We start from the raw sequence: 24,974 nt of genomic DNA on the forward strand, positions 1-24,974 counted from the left end.
GGGAGCTTTAGCATCATACTTACATTCACACACTTTGCTTTATTTTAACCTATGCACTCAAGGTCATGGCCTTTAGAAGTGAACAGGTGTAACTGCATGGGGTGTAAAGCACAACTGGGCTCAGAAGCAGCCCTTGCAAACTACCAAAAGGAATCATTTGTTATCAACAGGTGCACTCCCCAACGTTTGAAACAGCCTACTTTACTAATCATGCTAACACAGCAGATATAAACGTGCAGTAAATACACTTTTTTCTTTCATCCACTTTTGTTTCCTCCATTATTGTGCACCAGCCAAGATGATTCTTGACCCATTCCTTCTGAATAGGCACGTGCTTTTACATTAGCCTTTAGTGGTTCACACTGCATTACACAAATATTTTGTTTTTGCATGTTATCTCATAATTCTAAATCAAATGCATGCTTAAAACTCCTCAAAGATCGCATCCTCTACTTCCATGCTAATGTTGAGTACAAGGTGTACCTTTTTTCTATGCTTCCCTGGTTTTTGACCTTTCTCCCTCTAATTTTCTTCTGACTTGCTGCGCACTGAGGCCTTCGGGCGAGTTGCGCCTTACAAAGGGTATATAACAATAACAATCTAAATCGTTCTTAAAGTCCAGCACTAAATAGGAATTTCAGTGCTTCACTTAACACTCTGAAAGACCAGGCCGGAACGTGGAGGACAAAATTTACTTTACAGCTCAAATAATCATGGGCTATAAATACATCGTATAGCCCAACACCTCCCACTTCATTCGATAATCTCTTCCATTACAGAAAGTCTGCAAACATTTACACAGCAATGACCACTCTGAGCCCATCAATCTAACCGGAGGTGCCTTCTTTCAGATAAATGAACTTATGATCCCTCTACTATACATCTCTCCCCTACACCCCCCTGACCCTCATGTACCACAAAAAGATTTATGGAAAAGCTGGATTACAGTGGCACCCTATGCCTAGAACTCTGCCTAAGTCAATGCATGCATCACTGAAAAGCCCAAGAGGACAATAGACATATCATAGGACTCCGGAAAAAGACCTGGGGATCCTGGATGCTTGTAGATCCCTTGTTGCCATATTGCTAGCCCTCACCCTAGGTCTCCCCACGTCCTGCTTCCTCCGCCATGTTCTTCCCCCTATGATTATAAAGCGCTCCATTGCTTCCCGGAGCGAGGTGCACGCTCAATAAACACCCTAATAACACAAATAATGTAAATATCCCCCTTCAAATTCCTCCACGGGCTTGTCGTCAAGGCAAGAACATGTGCAGCCAAATAGGTCACATTTGCTATTGGAGGCGCAAGCATTCACGCTCTTGAACACCACTCCCCACTCTTCTACATCATGGCTCAGCTGCAAGAAAGCTTTTAGAATATCCACAAGTAGCCCAGGACCGCAGAAAGCAGATGTTGGAATGGGACATGGAACATGCAAAGCAACTCGAGCAAAGATGCTGCCATAGCTTTGAAGTGTAGTGTGCACACTAAGGTTTATTAAAAATCTTGAAGGAAAAAAAAAGCACTTCCAAGCATACAGTAGCCACAGCTCCACCCCCCAAAACATGAGAAATTCAGAAAAAGTAAAACCCGTAACAAACGGCTATTGAAATCCTTCTTTGGAAACAGACATTCGTCTACCCACAAGTTAAGCAGATCCAGATTAGGTTGGCAATGTATGGATCTAAGGGTCGCTTTTGAAGAGAACAGATGTGCACTTTTGCACAATCCTGTTGTGAGCACAAGCCTTTCGTTGGATGCACTAGTGACAATGCTGTGCTCCAACTGGAAACGGCATGGAGGATGTTCCTTCTCTTTCCCATCAACACAAAACTCTGGAACTAACCTTCAGGACACAATTGAACACACCTGTCTAACCATCAGCATGAGACTAGCACAGAAATCTACTTCATTGACACTAACACAAGACCAGCAGTGAAACAACGAACAATACACCCATCCACATCAATGTGAACCCAATGGATGGCACCCCTTAAAATGATGGAAACATCCCCGGGACCTATGCACATTTAGCTGAATAAGAGTACTGAAACAGTCCTACAGGTTGGATGCACAAAACCGAAAGGGACTAAAACTAATTTGAGCGCAAACATCCATCAAAGTGCCCAACTCGTCTCCCCCTGAAGTCACCAGTCTCTTTGGGGGAGCTCATAGCGTCACCCACCAGCTCTACACTACTGCATCTTTCTCCAATAGTTTTGGCAGCATAGATATAGTTATGGAGTCGGATGGTTGTTGCTCAGCCTGGCCATTTGTTTTTTTCATTATGGAATCACTGAAGGATATTATATTCAGACTAGTTTGCAAACCCAACCGATTCCCCTGTAAAACTGTATACCACCTTACATTACACACAAACCACTAGCTATACCCAATGCCCTTGAAACTATCATATCTTGGGCTCTCTCTTTCTCTCCCCGGATAAACCCATCACCAAGTATCAGCACCAAAACCACAGATGCAGAACAACACTAGTCACTCTCGTACCTCCGACTTGCACCCATCAACACCACAAGTTTTGCATTTGCCTCTCCCTTATCCAACAACAACTGCCCTCCCTCTTCTTAGAGTCAGGCACAGCAAGGCCACCCAAATGGTGGAAGCACATCAGGCGCGGCTCACAGTCTGTTAGATCATAGATCTCTTTGTTTTCCTTTAATTATTCTGTGTTACTATACTTGTTTCACCCATGATCTCTGGGTTCCTCTAGGAATCTCGCCATTGCATTGAGTGGTGGGTTTAATTCTCCTTCGGTATACTTTCTTTCACTCATTTTGCTGTCTTTTTCTGGCTCTGGAGCCCATGCATCTTTCAGGTCTGCTAGGTTATTCTTTCAATGGGAGGTTGTGTTCCATTATTTTCTTGTGTGCCTCTATTCAGCAACTTGCCTCACCATCTTGGTTTAGTTGTTAGATAGCTTACTCTTATTGCCTACTTGCTTTTCAAACTGCTTCCACTAGTGGTTCACTTATTCTTTGGGCAATTACCATTCTTTTCTTATTCCTTACTCTACAAAGTGTCACTTGTCATGTCAGGTGGATAGTTTACCACGTATATGGTCATCGCTGACACAAGGCAGCTTGAGCCTTGCCAGTTAGAATCTTGGTTTGTGCCCACTCAACCCTACATCCTTCAGGCGGGAGTCAATACATTGAGTACTGTTAATTTGGGTAACAATAGTTTTTATTGCAGCGAGTAGAATCCTACATATCCTTTAGACTCTGGTTTGCACTAGGCTTCATTATCGTTACTTCCTCGTTCTTCAACCGCAAGACATTGGTTTACTTGTGGTTATCTAGATCAAACTTACTGTCATTGGACAGAAGAGTAAGCCTTGTCAGAATTCCAGGACATGAATGTTTCCTCTTCGACCAAAAACAGTGACATCCATGCAACATGACTGCTGAATCTGGAAACTCGTAAACCTTCCAAAAGGTAGCAATGCAGAAAAAAAACATAACCCACGTTTCTAATTTAATACATGCTGGTTTCTAAATAAAAGACAGCAATAAAACACACTTCTTAGCCTAATGTTTGTTTTGCGTACTATTTAGTATTCCTGTATGTTGAGACGGATTTCTAGAAATCTGGCATGGTGGAAAGATTTTAGGAAGCCACCCTAGTTCTAGTGAACAGGGCAACTTTGAGAAGTTAGCCAAAACCAAATAAGTAGTAATGGAGAGCAGTCAACGATATTCTCAGGAGAGTGTAGGGTCAGGGGGCTACAATGAGCTCACACAGTGAAGCTCACAATAATTCAATTTAGACAGTAATGTAAACAAATAATACAGTATTTATTCTAGGTCTTACACTAAAAAATGAAACCAGCAAATGATGATATCGCACAACTCTCAATAATAAACATATGTACAGTCCCCATAGGTTCTTAAAATGCATTCAATGACTTAAACTTTCAAAGGAGGAAAAGAAAGTGATGCAGTAAGATTTTTTTATTTTATTTTTATTTATTTATTTATAACGCGCCGAAGCCCGCAGGCATCAGGCATCAGGGCGCACACAGTAAGACATGAACATACATAATTGACTGGACAAAAGTTAGCTACCTCCAAATCCTACGTGTCTAAAAAAACGTATTTGAAAATAGTTGTTTTCAATACTTTCCTGAAAGCTGTGCGATTGTTCTCTTGCCTCAGAAGCATCGGTAGTCTGTTCCATATCTGAGCCGCTTTCACTGGAAAGGGTCGGCCTAGACCATTTGATCGTTTGGAAGGCGGACAGACAATCTGCCCCAATGCTTCTGATCTTAAAGAACGACCGGGAAAGTAGTGGATGATCTGCTCCTTCAAATAGGCAGGTGCCTGCCCAAACAAATAGGCAGCGATGTAACATGGTCATGGCCTTGAAGGTGATCCTGTCCTCAAGCGCTAGCCAGTGAAGGGCTTTCCTGTCTGCTGTAATGTGTTCTCTTCTGGCTTTCTTCCTTACAATTCTTACAGCCTTATTCTGGATAGTTTGGCACTGCGTAATGCACCCCTTGCAGGGCATTTCCGTAGTCTATCCTAAATAATATTGTGGCCCTTGCAATGGTTGCACCGTTTTTTTTATTCAGATAAGGTCTGATGTGTTTTAGTAGTCGCAGCTAATACTGACAGTTTCTGTTCAGGTGGGTAACATGCGATTCTGCACTTAGTGATGCTTCTAAGTATATCCCAAGTGTTTTTACTTTTCCAAGAACTTGGATGGGGGAGTCTTTGATCTGAAATGTCTTATGTTCTTGACTTAGCTTGGCCCACGCTTGGCGTGAACCGAAGATCATCAACTCGGTTTTGCTCACAGTCAAGCACATCCAATTAGCTTTCATCCAGGTCTCAATGGTATTGTATATGGTTGCCACCCTACTGTTGTCTGTGTCATAATAACCACTCAGTTCCACCACCAACTGTGTGTCGTCTGCATAGTTTGTAAAGTAGGCTCTGACGTCGCGCACTGTGCATAGACACCTAAGATATCAGTTAAACAGCAAAGGGGTCAGGCTAGCCCCCTGCGGTACGCCACAGTTGATGGGTATTGAACAATAGGACCAAGTCACAATTGATATTCACTAGCTTCAGCAGTGCAATCTCTAAGCAGGGTGGGATCTTGTGCCCAAATGTCACAAAGCTTCTCCCCAGAATGCATCTGATGCAAGTAAACTACTTGTGTTGGTGATTGTTCAAAAGAAAAGAAGAGTTGCAACAAAGTTAATTGGTAAGTAAAATTTGCTCTTATTTTATTTTTATTATTTATTTAATTATTTATTTTTTAGATATTACTGCTCTGGTGCAAAGGCCAAAAAGTAGTGGAATGGAAGGATACAAAGAGACTTGTTCTTAATGTTATCCAATGGAGAACAAGGGGGTGGAGGGAGACACATATTTTGCCTTTACTTACCCCAGAGGACCGGATGGGGTGACTGGAGGAGGGGGTGCTAGAGGTTGGATTTCCAGCATTTGGTTCTGGTGAAAGGTGTCCAGGAGCTGGGGGTGCAAAGATTCTTCTGGTCGGGTCCAGAAGCAGAGTGCGACCCTTGGCAATGGAGAAATGTAGAATGCACCGATGCAGCCCTCTTCAGGACACTTCACAGGACGGGGGAAAGGAGAGTTCCAGCAACATCTACAGTTGCAGAAGTCATTAATGGGCACAATCCCTTGAAACCGGGAGGCTGAAATTCGGCAGAAAGGTGACTAATACCACAAGTTAGGGACCACCAAAAGTTCTGAATACAAATGTGGAACAGTGAGAGTTATAGCGAAGTAGCCTACTGGAGAGCTCGTCAGTCCACTAGGTGGTCCAGGGACATTTCTGAAGGCTCAGGATGGCTGTATCCTCGAGAACACGTTGAGACTGGTTGGTCCCACCAGTCCAAGGGTTGAAGCACCTCACAGGGACTTTGCAGATCAGGTAGGGCTTCACCGGGCCAGATGCAGGAAGGGATGCTGGGCCTCTTTGGGAGTCTTCTTCGGATTTTTAGTCGGCTCTTCTTCTATGAGGGATTCTTGTCTCCAACAATGATCTGAAGAAATGGCTGCAGTTGTCCTCATCTTATCCAAAATCCAGCCTTGAAGCAAGTCCAAGCCCACCAATAGAAAGGATCTGCACCATTCAAGCAGCCAGTAGTTCTCTGAATGTACAGGTTTTGATTTCATTCATGCCCCACACCTAGACTCTTTGGCTCCAGGAATATGGAATGGGACCAGACAGTCTCATTCCTTTCCTGAGCCACCCACAAAGGTATCACTAGCCCGCACATGCTGCAGCTTTCCCAGGAAAGTGCATGCACTTCTATGGGATTTCCTTACCTGGTAAGGCAGGAAGGACGCCAAACAACAAGCAGAAATCTTGCAGCGTGGCTATTTTTGGCCACTAGACACGTTTAGTAGCCATAGGTGGTAAACGCAAATGTGAACACTAGAAAGAACACAAACAAGGTAAAAACATAATTTCTGCCATAAGCTTGTCTTTAAACGTATACAAAAGTAACCAAAAATCCCAAGTGTAAAAGACTACAGTAATAAAAAATTATCCCCGTTGCACTGCATTGTAAATTTGCTGTGTGTAATGTTAAAACGTTACACAGGTTTAAGAAAATAGCTTCCCAGTACTGATAGTCTGATGGACTGATCAGTTTCCCCATGACAAATGAGCAAAAGACAGGGGAAGTTAAGCTGAAGGCTTTATTTAGGATTTATTGTACGCTTGTTAGGCGGTTATACAGGAAGTATATACTGCTTCAAAGCACCCACAGGGCAACAGGGAGGGGACAAGGGATGTGAAACAATTAAAATACATATAAACAATATAGAAAATACAGTGGGGTGGTGGGTGGAAGAACCTACTATGCCTTGTGAGTGTTCAGAACATGCAAGTGCAGAAGGGAGCGGGAATGGGATAGGTGCTGGGGTGCTCATGGGTGAGCAACAGGTGAAGTGCCATCTAAGGTTAGTGCGAACCTCCAGGGTGTGAGCCGTGGAAAGTGCCGAGGATAGAAAGAATCAGGGGCGATTCGGTGTGGGAGGTCAGGGCCCCGAGAATGCATAAGGGCCCTGAACACCAAACAAGCAACTGAAATTAGCAGAGGAGAGAGGGAGGGAAGGATGAGGTGAAGAAGGTTTTGAGGATCTTCCGGAATATAAGAAAGTCCTGGTCAAGATGAAGAGGGAGGAGGAGGCTGTTCCAAAGAATGGAGCCAGATGAGGAACGCGATCAACCTACTGCCCTCTGTTTAGCAAAACACTTTACACACAAGGAGTTGATGACAGAGGAGCGCAGCGGTCTAGAGGGGGAATATTAGTAAGAGAGAGTTGCAGATAGTGTGGTCCCAGGCCCCAGACAGCCTTGTGGATGATACAGAGGGATTATAATTTAATCCGTGAAGCAAACGGGAGACAATGAAGACTTTTTAGGGCAGGAGAGATGCAGCCCCTATGCTTGAGGACAAGGATAAATCTTGCAGCCATACTCTGGATTAGCTGGAGGGGTCGCAGAGTGGAAGAAGGTAGATTCAGGAGGAGACTAGTGCAATAGTCAAGTCTAGATATAACCAGGGCTCGGGTAGCATTTGGGCTACTGGGGGAAGCAGACAAAAGGTAGAATTCCTTTGAGATGGAACAGCTGAAAGTGGGACTTCTTGGCAATGTCCTGAGTGTGAGGCAGGAAGGAGAGAGGAGTTGAAGATGACTCCAGGTTTCTGGATTCAGAAGAGGGAGCAGGAGGAGAGCCCATGGAAGAAGGCCAGAGTGAAGGGAAGAAATCAGGTGCAAGGGTCCCAATCAGAAGGATCTCTATTTTGCTGGCATTTAGAGAGAGATCATTGGAAGTGCACCAGGCCCGGTTGGCAGAAAGGTAGTCAGGGATGATGGAAGGTGCAAGAGGGCAAGCAGGTAGTTTGAAGAAGAGTCGTGTGTTGTCAGCATAAAACTGGAAGTTGCTGAAGGAAGAGATGAGGAGTGCCAGCTAAGCAATATGATGTGACCCTAAAACCCACCAATGGTTTATTACTTAACCCATGAATTGGCATAATTTGGATCTCCGAAAGCTACATTACACATGTACTTCTTTCAGAATTACACAGATCCGCAGAGCTTGTGTAATAGTCATGTTCTTGTTTTCATTTCTGGAGAAATCATTTTTGTACTATGCAGAATGTGCAAATATTTACTCAATTCACAAAAATAAGGGGAATCAAGTTCAACAGATTTCCAGTCAAGGTCTCCTGCTTGGGCCTGAGCAGGAAAGATCACAATTATACCTTGGCTTTATTTGTGTTCCTTTTACTATCAGCATCTTTCTGCATAGACTTCCATTGCTTTCCAATATAGAAGTGGGTTCCATGCAGGATATATCTATGGATAAATATGGACATGCAGCCCTGGTGCCCACTGTGATAGTCATGGAAGAAGGCCAGAGTGAAGGGAAGAAGTCAGGTGCAGGGGTCCCAATCAGAAGGATCTCTGTTTTGCTGGCATTTAGACAGAGATCATTGGAAGTGCACCAGGCCGTACATCACGCAGAGCATGGAAATGGCATGCCCAAGCCTGTGCGCCCCGGCTGTGTTTTTGCATGGGGGTTGGGGGGGACCTGAGGTGGGGTGTGTGTGTTTGTGTGAGATTAGGCGACCCAAACTACACACCGAGGCTTCCCTTAGAGATTGTGTCTGACATACTGGCACCTCAAGGCACTGGACCCCCCCACCCCGCTTCCCTTTCATAATGCATTTCGCCCTCAGGCCCAGTGGTGGGAACGTGCAGCATGGAGAAACATCACACCATGAACTGTCAATTTCTTGTACACAAGGCAGCTGAAATATGTTAAGAAGGGTGGCAGTATGACATTTTTCGCTGCAATTCCTCTCCCAAAGGAACCCCTCCCCCCCGCGCGACAAGCCTTCATCGTTTCGATTATGATTTGGCTTACTTTTGGAGATTGACGTGCTAGAGGAGCTAAAAATAAACATTCCTTAAGAGATATTTTCCTCAGCCTTTTATGAGATCATTTCACCGCCCTCTCAAGCCCTACTATCAATCTCATCACGTTTTCCTCAAGGGTTCCATGACAGATTACTACTGCTTCTAAGCACTAAAATAATAGGTGTTCTTTGAATAAGCACCAAGGCATTAACAAAAGCAGTCGGTATGCACATTTCTAAAAGGAAAATGCCTACCAGTAATCCCAAGTAAAGCTCAGAATCAGATCAGTCTTAAACAAGTGTTGCTTTAAATATAACTGCTGCAACTCTAATTCAACTTCAGGCACTCCTGTATAAAAATCATATTACAAGCACTTTCTCTGCTTCCATGAGATGTGTACACATCTCATCTATATACGCGCAGATCTGAAGTTGAATGAGAGAGAGTTATGACTGGTCCGTCAATAAGATGCTAGAACCTTCACACAGTGCCCCCGACCTTCCCCAGTTTGGTTGTGGATGCTTGTGGGCACCCCAGCCCACCCTAAATAAGATTCCTGGAGATGACACTGGACTGATCTTTTTTTATGTGTTTTCACTTGATGTTAACTCAGAGAGCAGCAGCTTTACCCACTCCCCTGTAGGTAACGTCAGAGTTTGGGCACTGGGGAAGAGACAGGGCCTTCCCCTTCAGGCCAGAGCACGTCTACGCTGCTGAGTGTATCTGATGGGAGTAGTGTTTCGGTGTATTGTGCGAGGATATGGGGATTTGTGCAACTTTGGGGTGGAGGTTGAGAAAATTGAGCCAACCTATATCTATTGGATCAGAGCGAATACTTCTACTCACTCGAGGAATACACATGATGGTGATTGCTTTCAGCAGGCTTGTTGTCCACAGGAGCAAGCTTATCATTTTCTTTTGCGCTTAACGAAAATGCAGTGGACGTTAGATTACTACCTATGATTAAAACAGAAAAATAAATTGAGCAAAAAACATCCTTACATAGTGACATAAATTAATAGCAGTGTTACACATGGAAAAAAGTGTCATAACGGATTAGAGCTCAATTTGGTGAAACACAGCAAGCATCATACTGGTGCAAAGTATTCTTAAAAATAAAATGCAACCACAGAGGAAAGGAAAAGAAAGAACGTAGCAACAAATGCAAACACAAATGCAAATTAATGATATAAACAAAAAGTAGAGAGATTTGATGTTCAGAAGGAAATACACTTAGACGTGGCATAGATAAACAAAGGGCCTCGTCCGAAAATATTGCTGGTTGTAAATTAATTGGCCAGTTCTTAATAAGGAATTAAAAACTAAAGCGATAAGGTGGATTCGCTGCAATAACATTAGACAATGAGGTGAGAAGAAGCTCTTTAAACAGTATGTATTTCAAGGTTCCCCCTCAAAAGATCCTTTTACAAATATTGTTATTACTAGAAATGCGGCTCGTGTGGGAGCCTGGAAAAAGATTCCATGGTCAGAGAGGCTCTGTAGATGTTGTGATTTAGAGGTGCAATGAGCTGGAGGCAGTATATTGTAAAGCGGATAGAAATATAGCTCACAGTATGGAAAGCATTGTGACAGATCAGTTCTGGTCAGTGATTTTCTCGGGTGAACGTACCATTTTAAATGCTGCAGTTTTTTTATATTTGGGTTTTACTGGAGAATAGATCTCAAATAAGAAAAAATGTAAGTAACGTTTATGAGATGACCCCGAGAAGATGTAAAGCGACCAAAGTACTGTAATGATGTATTTTTTTTGTACAGGATGAATTGTGATGACTATTACGACCCTGCAGGTCCGGAAAGAACGGAGGTGGTAAAACCGCCACCAACGTTCTTTCCGGACCGGCTGATTAAGAGTCCTGCAGGTGGGAGGTGTCACTCCCGCCAGGTCTGACCTGGCGGGTTTAACACCACCCGCCAGCAGGCGGACATGGAAACACCGGCTCTGTCATAGACGGAACCAGTGTTTCCATGGTCCCCATCCCCATAGGAATGGGGACTTACACAATTCCGCCTCTGGAATTCCCGGGTCACCGGGGTCGTAATGCCCCGGTAATTCCGGGAATCATGGAGGCGGAATGGTAATACGAGTCCGGCGGTAACCTGCTGGTTTTTCCGGCTCAGATACCGCCGGACTCGTAATGAGGCCCTATGTTTATGTATTAATTTTACTTTCTTGTATATGTATGGTGTAAATGGTTTTCTTACCAAAATCACCTAATAAAAAATAATAATAATAATGCATGCCCCTGAAATGGTCTGGCTCACACAAGACCCTATAAAGGTAGTATTCTGGCTGAGTGCTGGTGCTAGGGAATTAACTCAGGTGCTAAATGTCGGTTGTAGCTTCCATTCTGGTAAAAGTGACATCAGCCAAACAAATGTTTGCAGCTCAATGAATTTCACTACTGATAAAAATGCACCGCTGGTGGTAAAATACCACTGGCACTAGTAAGATGAGACCAGCGCAGAGCTGATCTTAATTTCGGTGGTAAATTTCAACATTTATAGAAATCATATTTTTCGATGATGGGAATAGTAATAAACTACTTTCAAAAGGGCCAGGATGGAGACTGGGAGGCCGATGAGGGCAATGCCATTGTCTATGTTAGTGAGGATCAAGGTTTAGAGAGCGATAACAGATACCTCGCCTTTTGAGTTTTTTTGAAAGAGTGGTTGCCAACAATGGCGCACAACAGATTTTTCATAGGGTGAAACCATGAAGGTATTTCGTATTTTCTGCAGCCATCTTCAAAGAGTATCTGATGAGGATGATTTCGATCCTAGCTGGGTTTCACTTTAGTTAGTGAAAGTCATTCACAATGTCGATCCTTCTGTATAGTTTGGTGTCATCTACATGTTGATTGATCTGGAGACCGAGATTGGTGAGGAGGTCCCCTTAAGGGCTCCAGGTAGAGATTGAAAACTATGACCGAGAGTAGGAAGTCTTGGGGAGTGCCCAGATAACTGGCGACATTGGTATCTGTTGGTAGGGTTGGAGGCAAATGACTGAAGTATTAAGCATTACATTGAATCCCATGCATGTGTCCATGGTATGAAATGGTTGTGTGTGGTAAGAATATGTAATGGTATATATGGTAAGAGTATCTTGTGCAGCATACTGTCAATGTCCTCAGTGGAGGCTGTTCCAGTGCTGCATCTGGAAAAGAAACTGGGTAGGCAGTCTTTGGAGATTGTGTTCTACAATTATTTGGGGGGGGGCGGGACTGGAATAATCTTAAGCGATGAAGCGCTAGTCTGTTTTGGGGCAGTACTTTCATACATTGCCTAGGTCGAGTGTGGGTTACTTTACGAAGGGGGCATATTGGGCCCATCTTTGGGTCATCGGGAAAAGCGCCTTGTGTGATGGAGGTATATAAAGCGTGGAGGCGAGGGATGGAGGCCTCCTGTAATAGATTTGATTGCGGAGGCTTGGGAGATGCCATCTGTTACACGCTGGAGGTAGGAGTCAGAAAAAGGAGTGGCATGATATGAACGCTTCTTTATTAAACAATAAGAAAAAAAAGGCCCAATTATCCCTAGTCTAAAGGGTATTCCCTACCAAACTAATGAAGCCTTAGGTGCTTGTTGCCAGGGTGGTTGTCCAAATGAAAAGTTTGTGGCCTCTGTCCAAACCTACCTAACTCTAGCCCTACCACTATAAACACAAACAACAAAGAAAACCAGGAGGATGACTCCTTCCTCCTGGTCCAATAGTTAAGTGTCTTTGACAATATATTTGGCAACCTTTGTCCTAGTATCTGAATCAACAAAACGGTTTTGGGAGGACTGACTCCCTTCTCCTGGTTCACTTGACTCTTGATGGCAATATTTCTTTCTTATTAAGCTTCTCTCCAGGTTTTCTCCAGAGTTGAAGTGTTCCTGCTTCACTTTTACTGTAACCCCAAGTATTGTTGTGCGGGAGACTACTCCCAAGCCCTTGGTTATTTTTGCCAGAATCACTCAGACACGGGAGATAACTACCGAGGCATTGGTGAGCTTTGCAACAATTACTGAGGTGGGAAGAGATCACTCTCGATGCTTATTTCACTTTGCCTCCTCTTACCACAAGTACTGCGCCAAGGGAGATCACTCCCATGTTTTAGTCCATCTTGATTACTTTTAACACCAGTACTGAGAAAAGGGAGACCCATCCCGAAGCTTTCTTCTCTTGGATTGTTTTTACAACAATTATTGAGATGAGGGAGATCCCTCCCAATGCCTTGATTAGGTTTGCAAGAATCACTGAGATGAGGGAGATCACTCCCCCTGTTCTCGTTAGCTTGGCAAGAATAACAGAGACGAGAAAGATGCCCTCCCGATGCTTTGATCAGTTTTACAACAATTACTAATACGAGGGAGATCCCTCCCGATGCATTTGTTTTTTCTCTGGCCTTGAAAAGGGTACACATGTTCAAAAGAAGAAATGTTTAACTCCAACACAAACGTTTCAGGTAAACACAGTTCACAGTTCCAAAGGGTCATTCATTTCCCCAGGATTTTTAATCACTCAATAGCAGTTCCTTGAGTTTCTTTGAATCAACTCATTTAGTATACAACGTAACTGGATTGACAATCTGAATCCTAGGGGATTGCCTACTCCTGGATAAGTTTCACTCGTACTCCTTGATTATTTCTGCTTATATCTTTGTCAGGAATTTCTCATGTAATCTTATTTCTGGTCTTCTATGTAAAAAGTTCTGACTTGAAAATGCCTGGTGTACTTCTCCCATCAGGGCTATAATTGTATGCAAGACATTATTCTCATACACTTGTGAGTTGAAATGCCCGATATACTCCACTACCAGGACTTTCTTTACTTGCAAGCCCTTTATTCTCATATAATTGTTCTCATACACTTGTAACTTATTCCTGGTATACTCCCCTACCAGGGTTTTCCATATGCGTACTACGCACACTTTATATTATATTGTCCTGTTACTTTAAGACATGACACCCTTTGTTCCATCTTATTAATACCATTTGCCTCTGTTTTTTTGTTGGTATGCCCCCGTGTCCCCTTTTCCCTTGGGCAGACTCACCAGGTTACTGTGGTGGGAACTGACTCTACCGCAGTGAACCTGCAGCAGCCTGTCGGCATCCCGCCGGCTCTTTTCAGGTCTGCCGCCTCTGCCTTGTGGTTCCCATCCTCCCTGCGGCTCTTGCTCGTTTTCTGCATGTTCCCTGGGCTCCAGTAACACAGAAGCCCCTCTCTGGTATAGTTGCACTCCAGGAAGCCGTCCTTCCTGCTCTGGCATTCCTGTGGCTTATCGGACTCTGCAGTCTGCCTCCCTCAGTTCCTCATCTGCCAGTTGGCTCCACGGACATCGCTTCAACTTGGAAGTCTCTCAGTCAGCACAGAGAAAACAGGAGTTCTCCAGGGAGGCACTGCTCATCAGCCAATTTCCCGCTTTAAATCTCCTGCCTGCCAATATGCGCTCGCAACAACTAGAGCACAGCGTGTGTTCCCGGTATTTCGTGATCTTCATTATTCAGCTCCTCTTCTTTGTGGCAGTATTTCCAGGGAAGTCAATTTGTGATAACGTATCGGTAGAATCTGAGGAAGTGTCTTCAGTGGTTTTAGAAAGTAAACTTGACGACATATGCAGAGGTTGTAATGATACTTCCAATGGTTTTAAATGGCAAGTTAGGTTTTAGATAACTCTGTGGAGATGGGCATCGAGTTACCTAGGGAGTAATCCTCACTACTCCCTGCCTCTTCCTCGTCTTAGTGTCCGGCATATTCTCCCTAGTGGGAGTTTGGAGATTAGACATACCAACCCCACACTGAGGTGGGAAATGAGGGTAACCACATGCCATTAAGGCGTGGGGAAATGGGGATGCACCCTTTTAAGAAACAGGAGGATATGCGATTTATCCTTGGATTCAGTACGGTAGAGAGAGTGCGGGTGAGGTGGGGTGTGTAGAGAGTGGAGGGTGGGGTGGGTGGAAGTTTAGAGAGTGGGGAGTCGGGGTGGTGTAGTAAGAGTTTGGGTGGGTGGGTGGGTGGGTGGGTAGGTGTAGAGCGAGTGGGGGTTGGTGGGGGTAGAGCCAGTGGGTGGTAGGGTGGGTGATCAGGATAGAGAGAGTGGGTGTAGTGTGGGTAGAGATGATGGGGTAGAGAGTGGGGTTAGGGTGGGAGAGGTAGACAGAGTGGGGTGGGGGGGGTATGTGCGTATAGACATGCATGTTAGGGAGGAGCCATTGATTGAAGAGCAGGGCCTTGAGCTCCTTCCTGAAATTCAGAAGCAAAAGGATGAATCTGGTGTTGAAGGGGAAGAAAGTGTAGAGTCTGGGGGCATAGTTAGAGAAGGGACGGTCTTCTGTTTCTTTCCTTCCTGCACATGAGTCTGCACATGTCCTTGCTTCTGGTGGATCGTGAGCATCTGGACCTGCTGAATTCCTCAGTTAGATATCGTGGGTAGGGCTCGGCAAAATGTTTAGATTCTGTTCCGCCAGCTGCAGAAGCGAAATCGGTCTGATTTCGCTCTGCTTCGCTCCAATACGCCACCCGCAGCATATCGAAAAAAAAGCAGCACAAACTTTCTCATGCTCCTGCACAAACCAAAAAGAGCGCCCGTTCTGCAAATCCCACACAAATTGAAAAGAGCGAGACAAAGTTTCTCTTGCCACTGCGCGACAATGGCATGGATCGCAAAAGACTGGCATGAAATTTCTTGTGTCGCTGCGTGAACCTAGCACAAATCGAAACCCTGCATAAAGTTTCTCGTGTTGCTGCATGAAACTAGAACGGTAAAAAAAAGTGCAAAGTTTCTCGTCTCACTACATGAAACATAATGACCCACCACGCTATGTGGGAAACCGCAAACAAAGGGAGAAAGTTCAGTGCCGAGGGAAACATAATGCTGATTTCGCAGAACAGGATTCCAGTGTGAATTTCGCACTCTCTGCTCTCTGAAAGCAGAGAGCACTCTCTGCTCTCTGAAAGCAGAAAGCAGCTCTCTGGCCGGCCTCTCTTGGCCCTCTTCCTGCTCCTACCTGCAAGGCAAAAAACCTTGGGGTCATCTTCGACTCCACACTCTCCTTCTCTCCTCACATATCTGATGTCTCTAGGAAGTCACACTACCAGCTGCACCTCTTCAGAGGTATTCTTCCTTTCCTCTCCTTCCCCCAGAAGCTCACTGTCTCCCGAGCCCTGGTTCTCTCAAAGCTGGACTATTGTAACAGCCTCTATCTAAATCTGCCTGCCTCTACTCTCCGCCCTCTGCAACTCATCCAGAACAGGACTGCGAGACTTGTTCTTGCCCTCAAGCCCAGGGACGGTATCTCTCCAGGACTGAAATCTCTACACTGGCTCCCAGTGGCTGCGAGGATTAAGTTCAAAACCCTCTGCATTGTCCACAAGGCCTTCTGGGGCCTTGGGCCTAAATACCTTCAACTCTCTCTTCCTAAATATCTTCCTTCTCGAGCTCTTCACTCATCCGTTTCCAACTCCCTCAGGGTCAGCCGCTTCTCCAAGCAACGAGTTGGGGGTAGATCTCTCTCCGCTGCAGGGGCCTCCCTCTGGAACAGCCTGAAACTTGAGGAGAACCATCTCCGGTTCCGGAAGCACCTCAAAACCTTCCTCTTTGCTTCTGCTTTCTCTCCCCCTCTCCCCTGCTAAATTCCTGACTGAAACTGCACTGAACCTGCAACTGGGCCACTCTCACCGATCTTGGTCCTTGGCCCAGCTATCCTCCCCTTGCACTTCCTCCCTGGCAACCCCCCTTGCACTGCAGGACGGTCTCTGTATCCCTACAGTCCCCCTTCCCAGCACTTGTCTGCACTTATCTTGCACTTGCCACCAGCTGGCCCTTATTATTTATTCTCGTTATTCTACTAACCCTGTACTGCACTTTCCCCCCTTCCTTTCCCCTTGCACTTTTCCCGTCCCCTCTACCCATGCACTTGCGCAATCTGAATGACACCTGGCCTAGTAGGATCGTTGTCTGTCTTCTCTGTGTTCCCCCCTCCCTGCCTCGTCGCGCCTTGAAACACTTGTGTATAGGCGCGTTACAAATTCCATATCATATCATATCACTTCTCGCTTCAAGTGCGGAAATTTCACCCCCCAATCGTGAGGACGTAAGGGGTACAGCATCATGGAAGATGCAGCAGGACTTGAAGGGCATACATAATTGCAGTGGAAGCCAGGGCAGTTTGTTGATGTGGTCACATTTTCAGAGACTTTTGATGAGGCATGATTCTGCATGTAGGACACATCACGGGTGCCAGAGTGGTCACCGGAAAGGCTTTCCAGGAGGGAATTGCCCCTAATGTTACTCCTGAGCACCTGAAACAATTTTTTGGCATGGTTCCCAATCTTTCCATATGCTGGAAAGATTGTATAAGAACATTTCCCCTGCTATTGATACTTTAGACCAATTTAAGCTTCTGATGCAGAAAAAGGCTGCCTACTTATAAACCCTACTAATGAAGGTCTGGTTTACTTCAGATCTTAGGGCCTTGAAAGATCTTCTGATGCAAGCTCTATGCATTGGAGGAGGATAGAAAATCCTGACTGCATTCTCCAATTGATCTTATAAAGAGGATGTGGCCAGAACAAATAAAAAATAATGTTGCACCCCCCCTCTCTAATTTTGCCACCTCTTTACAAATGGCACCAAATTCATAAGCCGTTCAATCGTTTTGGGCCTCCTCTAATTTTGCCCTCTTAGCGAAACAGCACCAAACTTTGCAAAAACATTCCAATGGGGGTCTAAAAATCGCACAATTTCATGAAGTTTCATTGAATGGTACCAAAGTTATAAGCCATCCAAAAACTGCTCTTCACTGACCCTGTAATGCAGAAATATGCATGGATGTCGCAGAAATATGCATGGATGGCCTTCAACTTTTTTCAAGTTTGTGAACATCACAGAAATGTCCCCGAACATCTGAGATGAAAAACAGCTTTTTATTGCCATATCCCATTCCATCCTCATCACTCCTCACCTCACCCATAGTGTATTCCATTTGTTTGACAAGTGTAATGTTGTGTTTTAAATATATTTTTACCACAATGTCTGCAGACTACGGACGCAGTTAGCGAATTCAGTTTTGACGTACCTCACTTTTTATTGACCAATCAGTGGCCATGTATCATATCCGCAAATGTTACGCAGCTCTGATGGGTCCAGAGGTGTCTGCAGACACCTAATCAGGAAGTGACGCAGATATCACACCACATTTTTTTGGATTTACATTTTGGGCATTTAAAAAAAAATATATATATCTACTGTATGGATTAACACCAACTTTGCAAAAGCATGCTTTCGGGACCAGGCTGCTGTTTTTTGTGTACGTTTGCAAATCTGGCCAGCGGTTTGGGCTATAGGTGTGAGCAAAATTCTTCCATTCATGTCTATCTGGGTTTGAAAAGTTTTACGCCCCCCCCCCTATAACTTTGCCCCTCCTTGACAAAACCGGATGAAACCTTGCAAAATAATTCAGAAGTGTTCATATACTTATTTTTGCAAAGTTTTGTGCAAATTCCAACAGCATCCAAAGTTATAAACTGCTATTTTATATATATATATATATATATATATATATATATATATACACACACACATACACATATATTCACTGAAGAAACGTTGTTAAAGTGTTAAAGGGACGTTATGGTTAAGTTGCACTAGTAAAAACCTATGCAATTCAATAAAAAAAAAACAGATTTTGTTCATGTACTGGAAAGAACTCTGTAATACAATGGTGTTTATAGCAATGCATGCTTGGATGAACTATTTGTTTCATGATAGTTCTTCCAATGATTTCGGATAGTTTTCTGCCAACATTACAAGGACAATCCCTTGTGGAGGCTTTTCATGAAAACTAAATACACATGTGATGTCATCAGTGATGTCATCAATAACATTTGTGATGTCATCCTTGATGTCATGGGTGTTAGTCCTTGCAGTGCACAGTGGTAGCGCGAGTTATGGTTGCTTAGCGTACCATAACTGGCGAATTTCTGGGGTTTTTCGGTTTTACCTGTAACTATTATGTCCCTGTAACAACATTTTTTCATTGAATTGCATAGGTTTTTACTAGTGCAACTTAACCATAACGTCCCATTAATAACGTTTTTTCAGTGAATTTCATAGATTTTTACCAAGATACCTTTAGTTTGTAAAGATGTACTGTACATCATACTGAACACGCTAGCAGCATGTTAATGCGCACAGCAGTCGAAAACTATGCGTTTGGTTGCGGATATCAGGTGGCATCCAACCTGCTTTTAAAGGCAGAGGCTCTCTTACATAGGGGTACCATTCAGCAAACACAAGGAACATATAGACACAGCACCATGTGCATGAATTGCAAGGGAAAAATAGAGTGGGTCTGCAAACTGTGCACTTACGAAACAAACAGCACAAAGCCATAGGGACTGTACCATAACGGAATGCACCAACAAGAGAAGTGATGTCGGCCTTCAACAATCTTGCCGCACTGCTACTTCACATAGGAACAAAGAACAAACGGGCATAGTAAGGACTGGAAAGTACTAACAGCAGAACATCATTACAACGTAGTAAGCACACTAAAGTTTGATAATTGCCCAGCTGGTGCAGTATAAAATAGTAGATAAGCATAACGTTGCTTTCTTTACACAGCAATGGCAAGCACCTTACAGTGGCTGGAACAAAATTTCCCTCATAATGCTATGACTTACGATAGTAACCCCATTCGTACGCACAGCAGTCTGAAACGTAAAATAATTCATATGTATTGCTTCACAAGGCATAAAATAAGCAGTGTCGCAGAGTAATTTGCTAAGCAATTCTCTAGGTTTGCTAATTAAATTGGCACTTGTGTAGCAAAGTTAGCTATTTAAATTACCCTGTTCAATGAAAGCACAGCTCACCCTGCATTCCTCTTGCCTTCAGAGCTCTCTCCACCCTCTTTTCTCTGTTTGCTGCAAGTTCAAAGGGGCTAATGGAGAGACTGTGCAGCAGTAATCATCCCCTTCACTGATGTGCCAAATGGCCTGTGTGGGAGTGCTACGCACATTTTATTTTTCAAATAATTGCAAACCAGAAATAATCGGGATAATACTGTTATTACAAATGGCACAAACTGGGGGAATAACTTGTGCAGTGCGCCCAACTTCCTATAATCCTGTCTGTATGCAGCAAAGAGTACACAGAAGGTTCCCCTCAGAACCCATGCAATATAACACTTTGAAGGATGTAGAGTGTACTCAAAGTGCGCAAATAGACTTGAATCACTGTAAACAAGACATGATGATCTAATACAAAATCCATCACAAACTCAAAATCATATTAATGGATAACGCCATTGGATATGTGGAAAAAAAAGAGATTTTAATCCAAACACAGCCGACACGTGGTTCGACCACTGGGTCGTTATGAAGGCAGTCTAACAATGTATGGTGATTTCCTAATGCGTTAAATGATTTCTCAAGTTGAAAGAATATGAATATGTATATGCTGCAGGATAAATTCCACAGTCACAGTCACAGGGACACTTGGTTATAGATCATCTGAAGTCACTCCTGTATTACCAAACACTGTCCGGTAAAAGTTGCATGAGGTTAACTTGCTGTTTTCTCTCCCTTTATAGGTGCGGCATAGAAAGATGCAGCGAATTAAAGGATAATACCTAAAGCAGGTAAGCCTATGGTGGCAAAGAGATTGTCTTTGTCGGTTTTCTCGGCTCATCTTGTTATTCCTTTTGTTTTCCCCCCAGGTGCTGGGTTTCGACGAAGAAAATGATGGAGGCAGCGGCGAGTTGAAAGATGCGGTGGACTGGTGAGTATAACGCGGCGCTGCTGCTGGCGAAGCGACGCATGCTGAAATAATGTCCTTTCCAGGCTCGGAGATGTGCTGGGTCCGGAATCAGGTAAGGAATCAAATAATGTCTGTGATCTAACCTCTTCTCCTTTCTTTTCCTTTTGTCTAGGACCTCCGGATTCGAGGCGGGCGTGGCAGAAGACAGGATGCTGACTTGCAGACACGGTGAGCGTTACGCTGCTGGATGCAGAATAACACGAAGCATGAGCTGCTGTTCGGGCGTGGTTTAAATAGCCTGCAAAGTAGTCCCAGGTAAGAAGTTCCCCAGAACCACACCCGAGTAAAAAATAGTCCCTGTAATAAAATAGTTCCATCCAGGCCTCACGTTGGCTTGGACTCATTTGCAGCATGGTCTGCATAAGGTAAGTAAAGTCTATGAGCCTGGTGCCTATGGCGCCAGGATGGATTTCTATGATGAGCCTGGCACCTAAGGCACCGGGACTAAATCCAAACAGCCCCCAGTCGGGGCTGTTGGGGTTTTAATGAGTATCTGGATGCCTGCTCCCGGAGCTGTTGGACTCGATCCGGAGGCCCGGGGGGTAGGCATCATGACAACCTCAAAGTAACAATTCGTTGGGGTAAATCCCAGAACGTCTGCCATTAATGTAATACTGTTATTAAGCTAACTGTATCCTGTCTGCCAAAGACAAATATGTGTTCTTTTTTCTTTTTTATTACAAAAAGGCTTTCAATACCTTTTCTAAAAATGCAATAGGTTACATAATGCATAATTACAGTATTGCTAATGTAAAACACCTCATTGTCTCCATGCTTTACAGTGAAGTGCATCTAAATCTCACTGTCAACTAGATTTAATTTTGTTGGGAAAGATGCATCATAGCAACGAGTGGACACTTCTGAAAATGTACATGACTATGCGGCCACTTGCTTTGATGGCAAACCTAGTCCTGTGGCCTGCTGGTTACAGACAGCTTGCAACTGGTGTTCAACCCATGACCTGATCCCATACTCCTTGACATTCTATCTTACCATGTTGGTTTATACCTGCTACTCTGAAAGTGAGATGACCGCAACCTACAATATTCTGCCGAGTTTGCCCAGTTCTCTGCCTGCTACGCCATCCACTCTGCTTAGTCTTTTACATAATGAATACACAAAGCTAACTTTATATTTACTTAAAGTAGCGATCAATAGTTTCATCCGGTCTGTACATCTACAGACCTACTGCAAAACTGTACACTGTAGTGGGCCTCAGAGCTCACTTTGCTCTATGGTTATGATTGCATTATATATTTGCACCTGCAGTAGAGAGAGCCGGTGAAACTGTTTTCAGAGCCTTTTTTATCATATCTATTTATTAGTGTCGATTCATGCAGCTAACCTTTTTACAGACACTCATCCGGGGCTTGCAAAGCATTTTTGCCCACTCGCAAAGCCGAGTAGATTTTAAGAAGGGCCAGTACTATTGGCAGGGGATGTTACAAACTTTTATTTAAACTTTACTTTGCAGTAAATGTCAAATAAAGGTTTCACTGTGCATGGCTGGCCTCTGGGTGGCAGCAGTGTGCCAACCTAAAGTGGGTTTGTGGTGACATGCACCATTTTACAGAAAGAATTTGCAAGGCCTGACTTAGCTCACTAATGTCTTGCTTCAGCGGTATCCAAAACTGCTGTATTGTTGCTCATTTTATATCTTGGCTACAAGTGTCATCTGGTGGCATTAAAAACATTAGTACAAAATTGCTAATCAAATGGGTTTGTTTGCTAATCAAGAACAATTTAATTAGCAAACTCTGCTAATCAATTTTTGAAAACTAATTTATTCCTTGCTTTATGTACACCTAACAAGATTTTTTTTTCATATTTGAAATGGAAGCAAGGCAGCAGAAGCAGCACCCCTTCGACAACAGCATACGGGCACAGGAAAGGAAAGATGCTTGCCCAAGTACTTCTAGGGCCACACCCCAGTAAAGCAGGAGCATTCCTCCTTCCCTTTCCACTCATTTTTGTACAACAATACCTCATTGAATACTGTTAAATAGTGACACACGGTTTATAGTGAATATGTGGAATGCAAAAATGTCGGATGAAAAATGTGGAGAAAAAAATGCGAATGTTTTTTTTTTTTCTTTTAATAGGGGGGTTCCCCCAACCCCCTGTTTTTTATTTTATTTACAATTTATTTCTACTAGCTAAACCCCCAAAAAATATACAAATAAAAAAAAACATTTGAACATTTTTTTGCGACATTTTTTTTGACATTTTTGCATTCGACCAAATGTTTTTGACTTTTTAACTGGATACCGTGACACACGCATTCACCAATCACATGCAAGACGTCAGCATGTAATAGTGTCAGTTCTCTGCACCACTTCATATGGACCATTACACATTCAGACTGCAAGTGGCGTGTGATTGAAAAGCACCTCCAGTAGAATGTTCTGTAAAACTACCCACGATTTCTGCATCCACATTCATCCACATGGGCACACATCACCACAAAGTACAGGTAGAAAAATTATAAGTGCCTCTGAGCAGACCGTCGGCCACTTAACGTACTTAAAAGATGTACTGTTTTTCCTCCCATCACCTACCATCAAGTGCCACTGCAATGGAGTATGCTTTCAGCGTATTCATTTACCCATACCAGCCATTGCAATATCCAAATGGGAACTCTCTTCGTGCCTTCCGACAATGCTACAAATTATGTTCCACACTTAACCATCTCATAAAAAATTCGTAAAAAATATAGCACAAAAGCCGCAATGCATGTATTTTAGCAACATACAAGAAGTACATACAGTGCATGCATACAAACAGGATGCCTGCCATTTACCTTGCACACTTCAACCATAGGCTTCTGCATGTGTCTGTAGAAATCGACCTTCTGCTGCAGTTTTTGGTGTTTACACAAAAACCAGAAACTTAAATTGAGCAATACCTTAGCCGCCACACTCCCATTTCCATGGCTGCCATCCTGAAAAGTTTATACAAACAATAGGGGCGCCCATATGTGCAAACGTGAGATGGGGCAAAATTGTATTCAATATCCAAACAAAGAGGGGGTGGCGCTGTTGAGCAGCCCAAGATGGCTGCTTAGTCTTGGAGCTCCGCACGGCCGTGCCGACAATCCAACTGCAACTGCAGTCCACCATAACTCTGCAGCCCTATACTTGCAGACTTCACTACTGTGATCCAGCTGCCTGCTTCGCTTCATTTTTGGCCCGAATCGGCTGTGGGAGGCCTGTGAACGGGGCTCCTCGCCCGGCTGGCGGGTGGCCTGCAGGGCCCTGCGGATGCGGCCGGCCCACTGCCTCCTCCCTCTCCCCGGCTCTCTGCCGCGGCTACTGACGGCCACGGACTCTGGTGCCTGCGGGGTGTGTCTCCACTGGGGGACAGCGGTGTCTGCCTGGACAGGGTGGCCCGGCCGTGACCCTTACATCTGCTGCGGCGGGCCCCCTCCGGAGTGCACTACTGCGCGGGAGGACGCCTGCGGGGCCTGCGCTGGAGCACGTCCCGCCTTATACGAGGCACCAACATCACTGGGACGTGCGGGGGCCGGGCTGGTGCCTGGCTCCCCCTACGACGCAGCGGCCCGCGCTCCTGGGACTCGGACCCCTCTGGCGCCAGGTGAGGAGCGGGGGGGGTGGGGGTGCCGGCATCACACCATCGGCGGTGCTCCCGCTCTGGCCCCCGTGATCCTGCTCTGCAGCCCTGAGAAGCCCTGAGGGGCCTCCTGCCCTGAGGGCCGCCCTCTTCTTCCGTCACGGCGGGGGCCCGGCCTGCTGGTCGCCTTGCCGGATCTGTCCACGGAGGCACCGAACCACGCAATAAACCCCCCCACGGGTGGGGGACGGGGGGTGCGGAGCCCCTTGACTGGCGGGGTGGTACCGTTCATCTCTCTACCTATTCTATCGGAGGCGCCTGCTCCACGGGGCCGGCGCTTTGCCCCCTGATCCGCAGAGGGGGTTAACTTTTGTACTGCAGTGGCCGCACTCTTCGCTAGGGACACTGCATGTGTGGCTGAACCTGCTGCCTGGCACCGCTGGCTCCCGAACAACTCGGCCTCCTAACTTGTGTTACGCCTGCGCTTTGCCCAGACCATTGCCACGTGTGCAGAGCCTAGATTTGACCATCGGCTGGATCCTACGTTCATCGCCACCTGAAATAGCGCCAGTGATGCCCAACAAACCCAGAGGGACCTTGAAGGGGGGGCCATGGACAAATTCGCTAGGACGTCCCAAGAACGGAATC

The 24,974-nt window shown here is 44.8% G+C and overlaps 1 protein-coding gene across 6 annotated transcripts in view; it reads right to left on the reverse strand.

The window, feature by feature from the left end:
• The window catches only part of LOC138521157 (zinc finger protein 614-like), a 291,989-nt gene that overhangs the window by 90,091 nt on the left and 176,924 nt on the right, over positions 1-24,974 (reverse strand). For 3 of the 6 annotated variants that reach the window (XM_069633739.1, XM_069633738.1, XM_069633737.1), the window contains exon 4: positions 9,775-9,885. The exons of the other annotated variants lie outside the window; for them this stretch is intronic. In XM_069633739.1, the coding sequence (XP_069489840.1) occupies positions 9,775-9,885 (111 nt within the window). The remainder of the gene's footprint in view (positions 1-9,774; positions 9,886-24,974) is intronic. 6 annotated transcript variants of the gene reach the window in all.

Source organism: Ambystoma mexicanum, chromosome 13, assembly GCF_040938575.1.
Source record: "Ambystoma mexicanum isolate Mex_15411 chromosome 13, UKY_AmexF1_1, whole genome shotgun sequence".
Classification (NCBI taxonomy): domain Eukaryota; kingdom Metazoa; phylum Chordata; class Amphibia; order Caudata; family Ambystomatidae; genus Ambystoma; species Ambystoma mexicanum.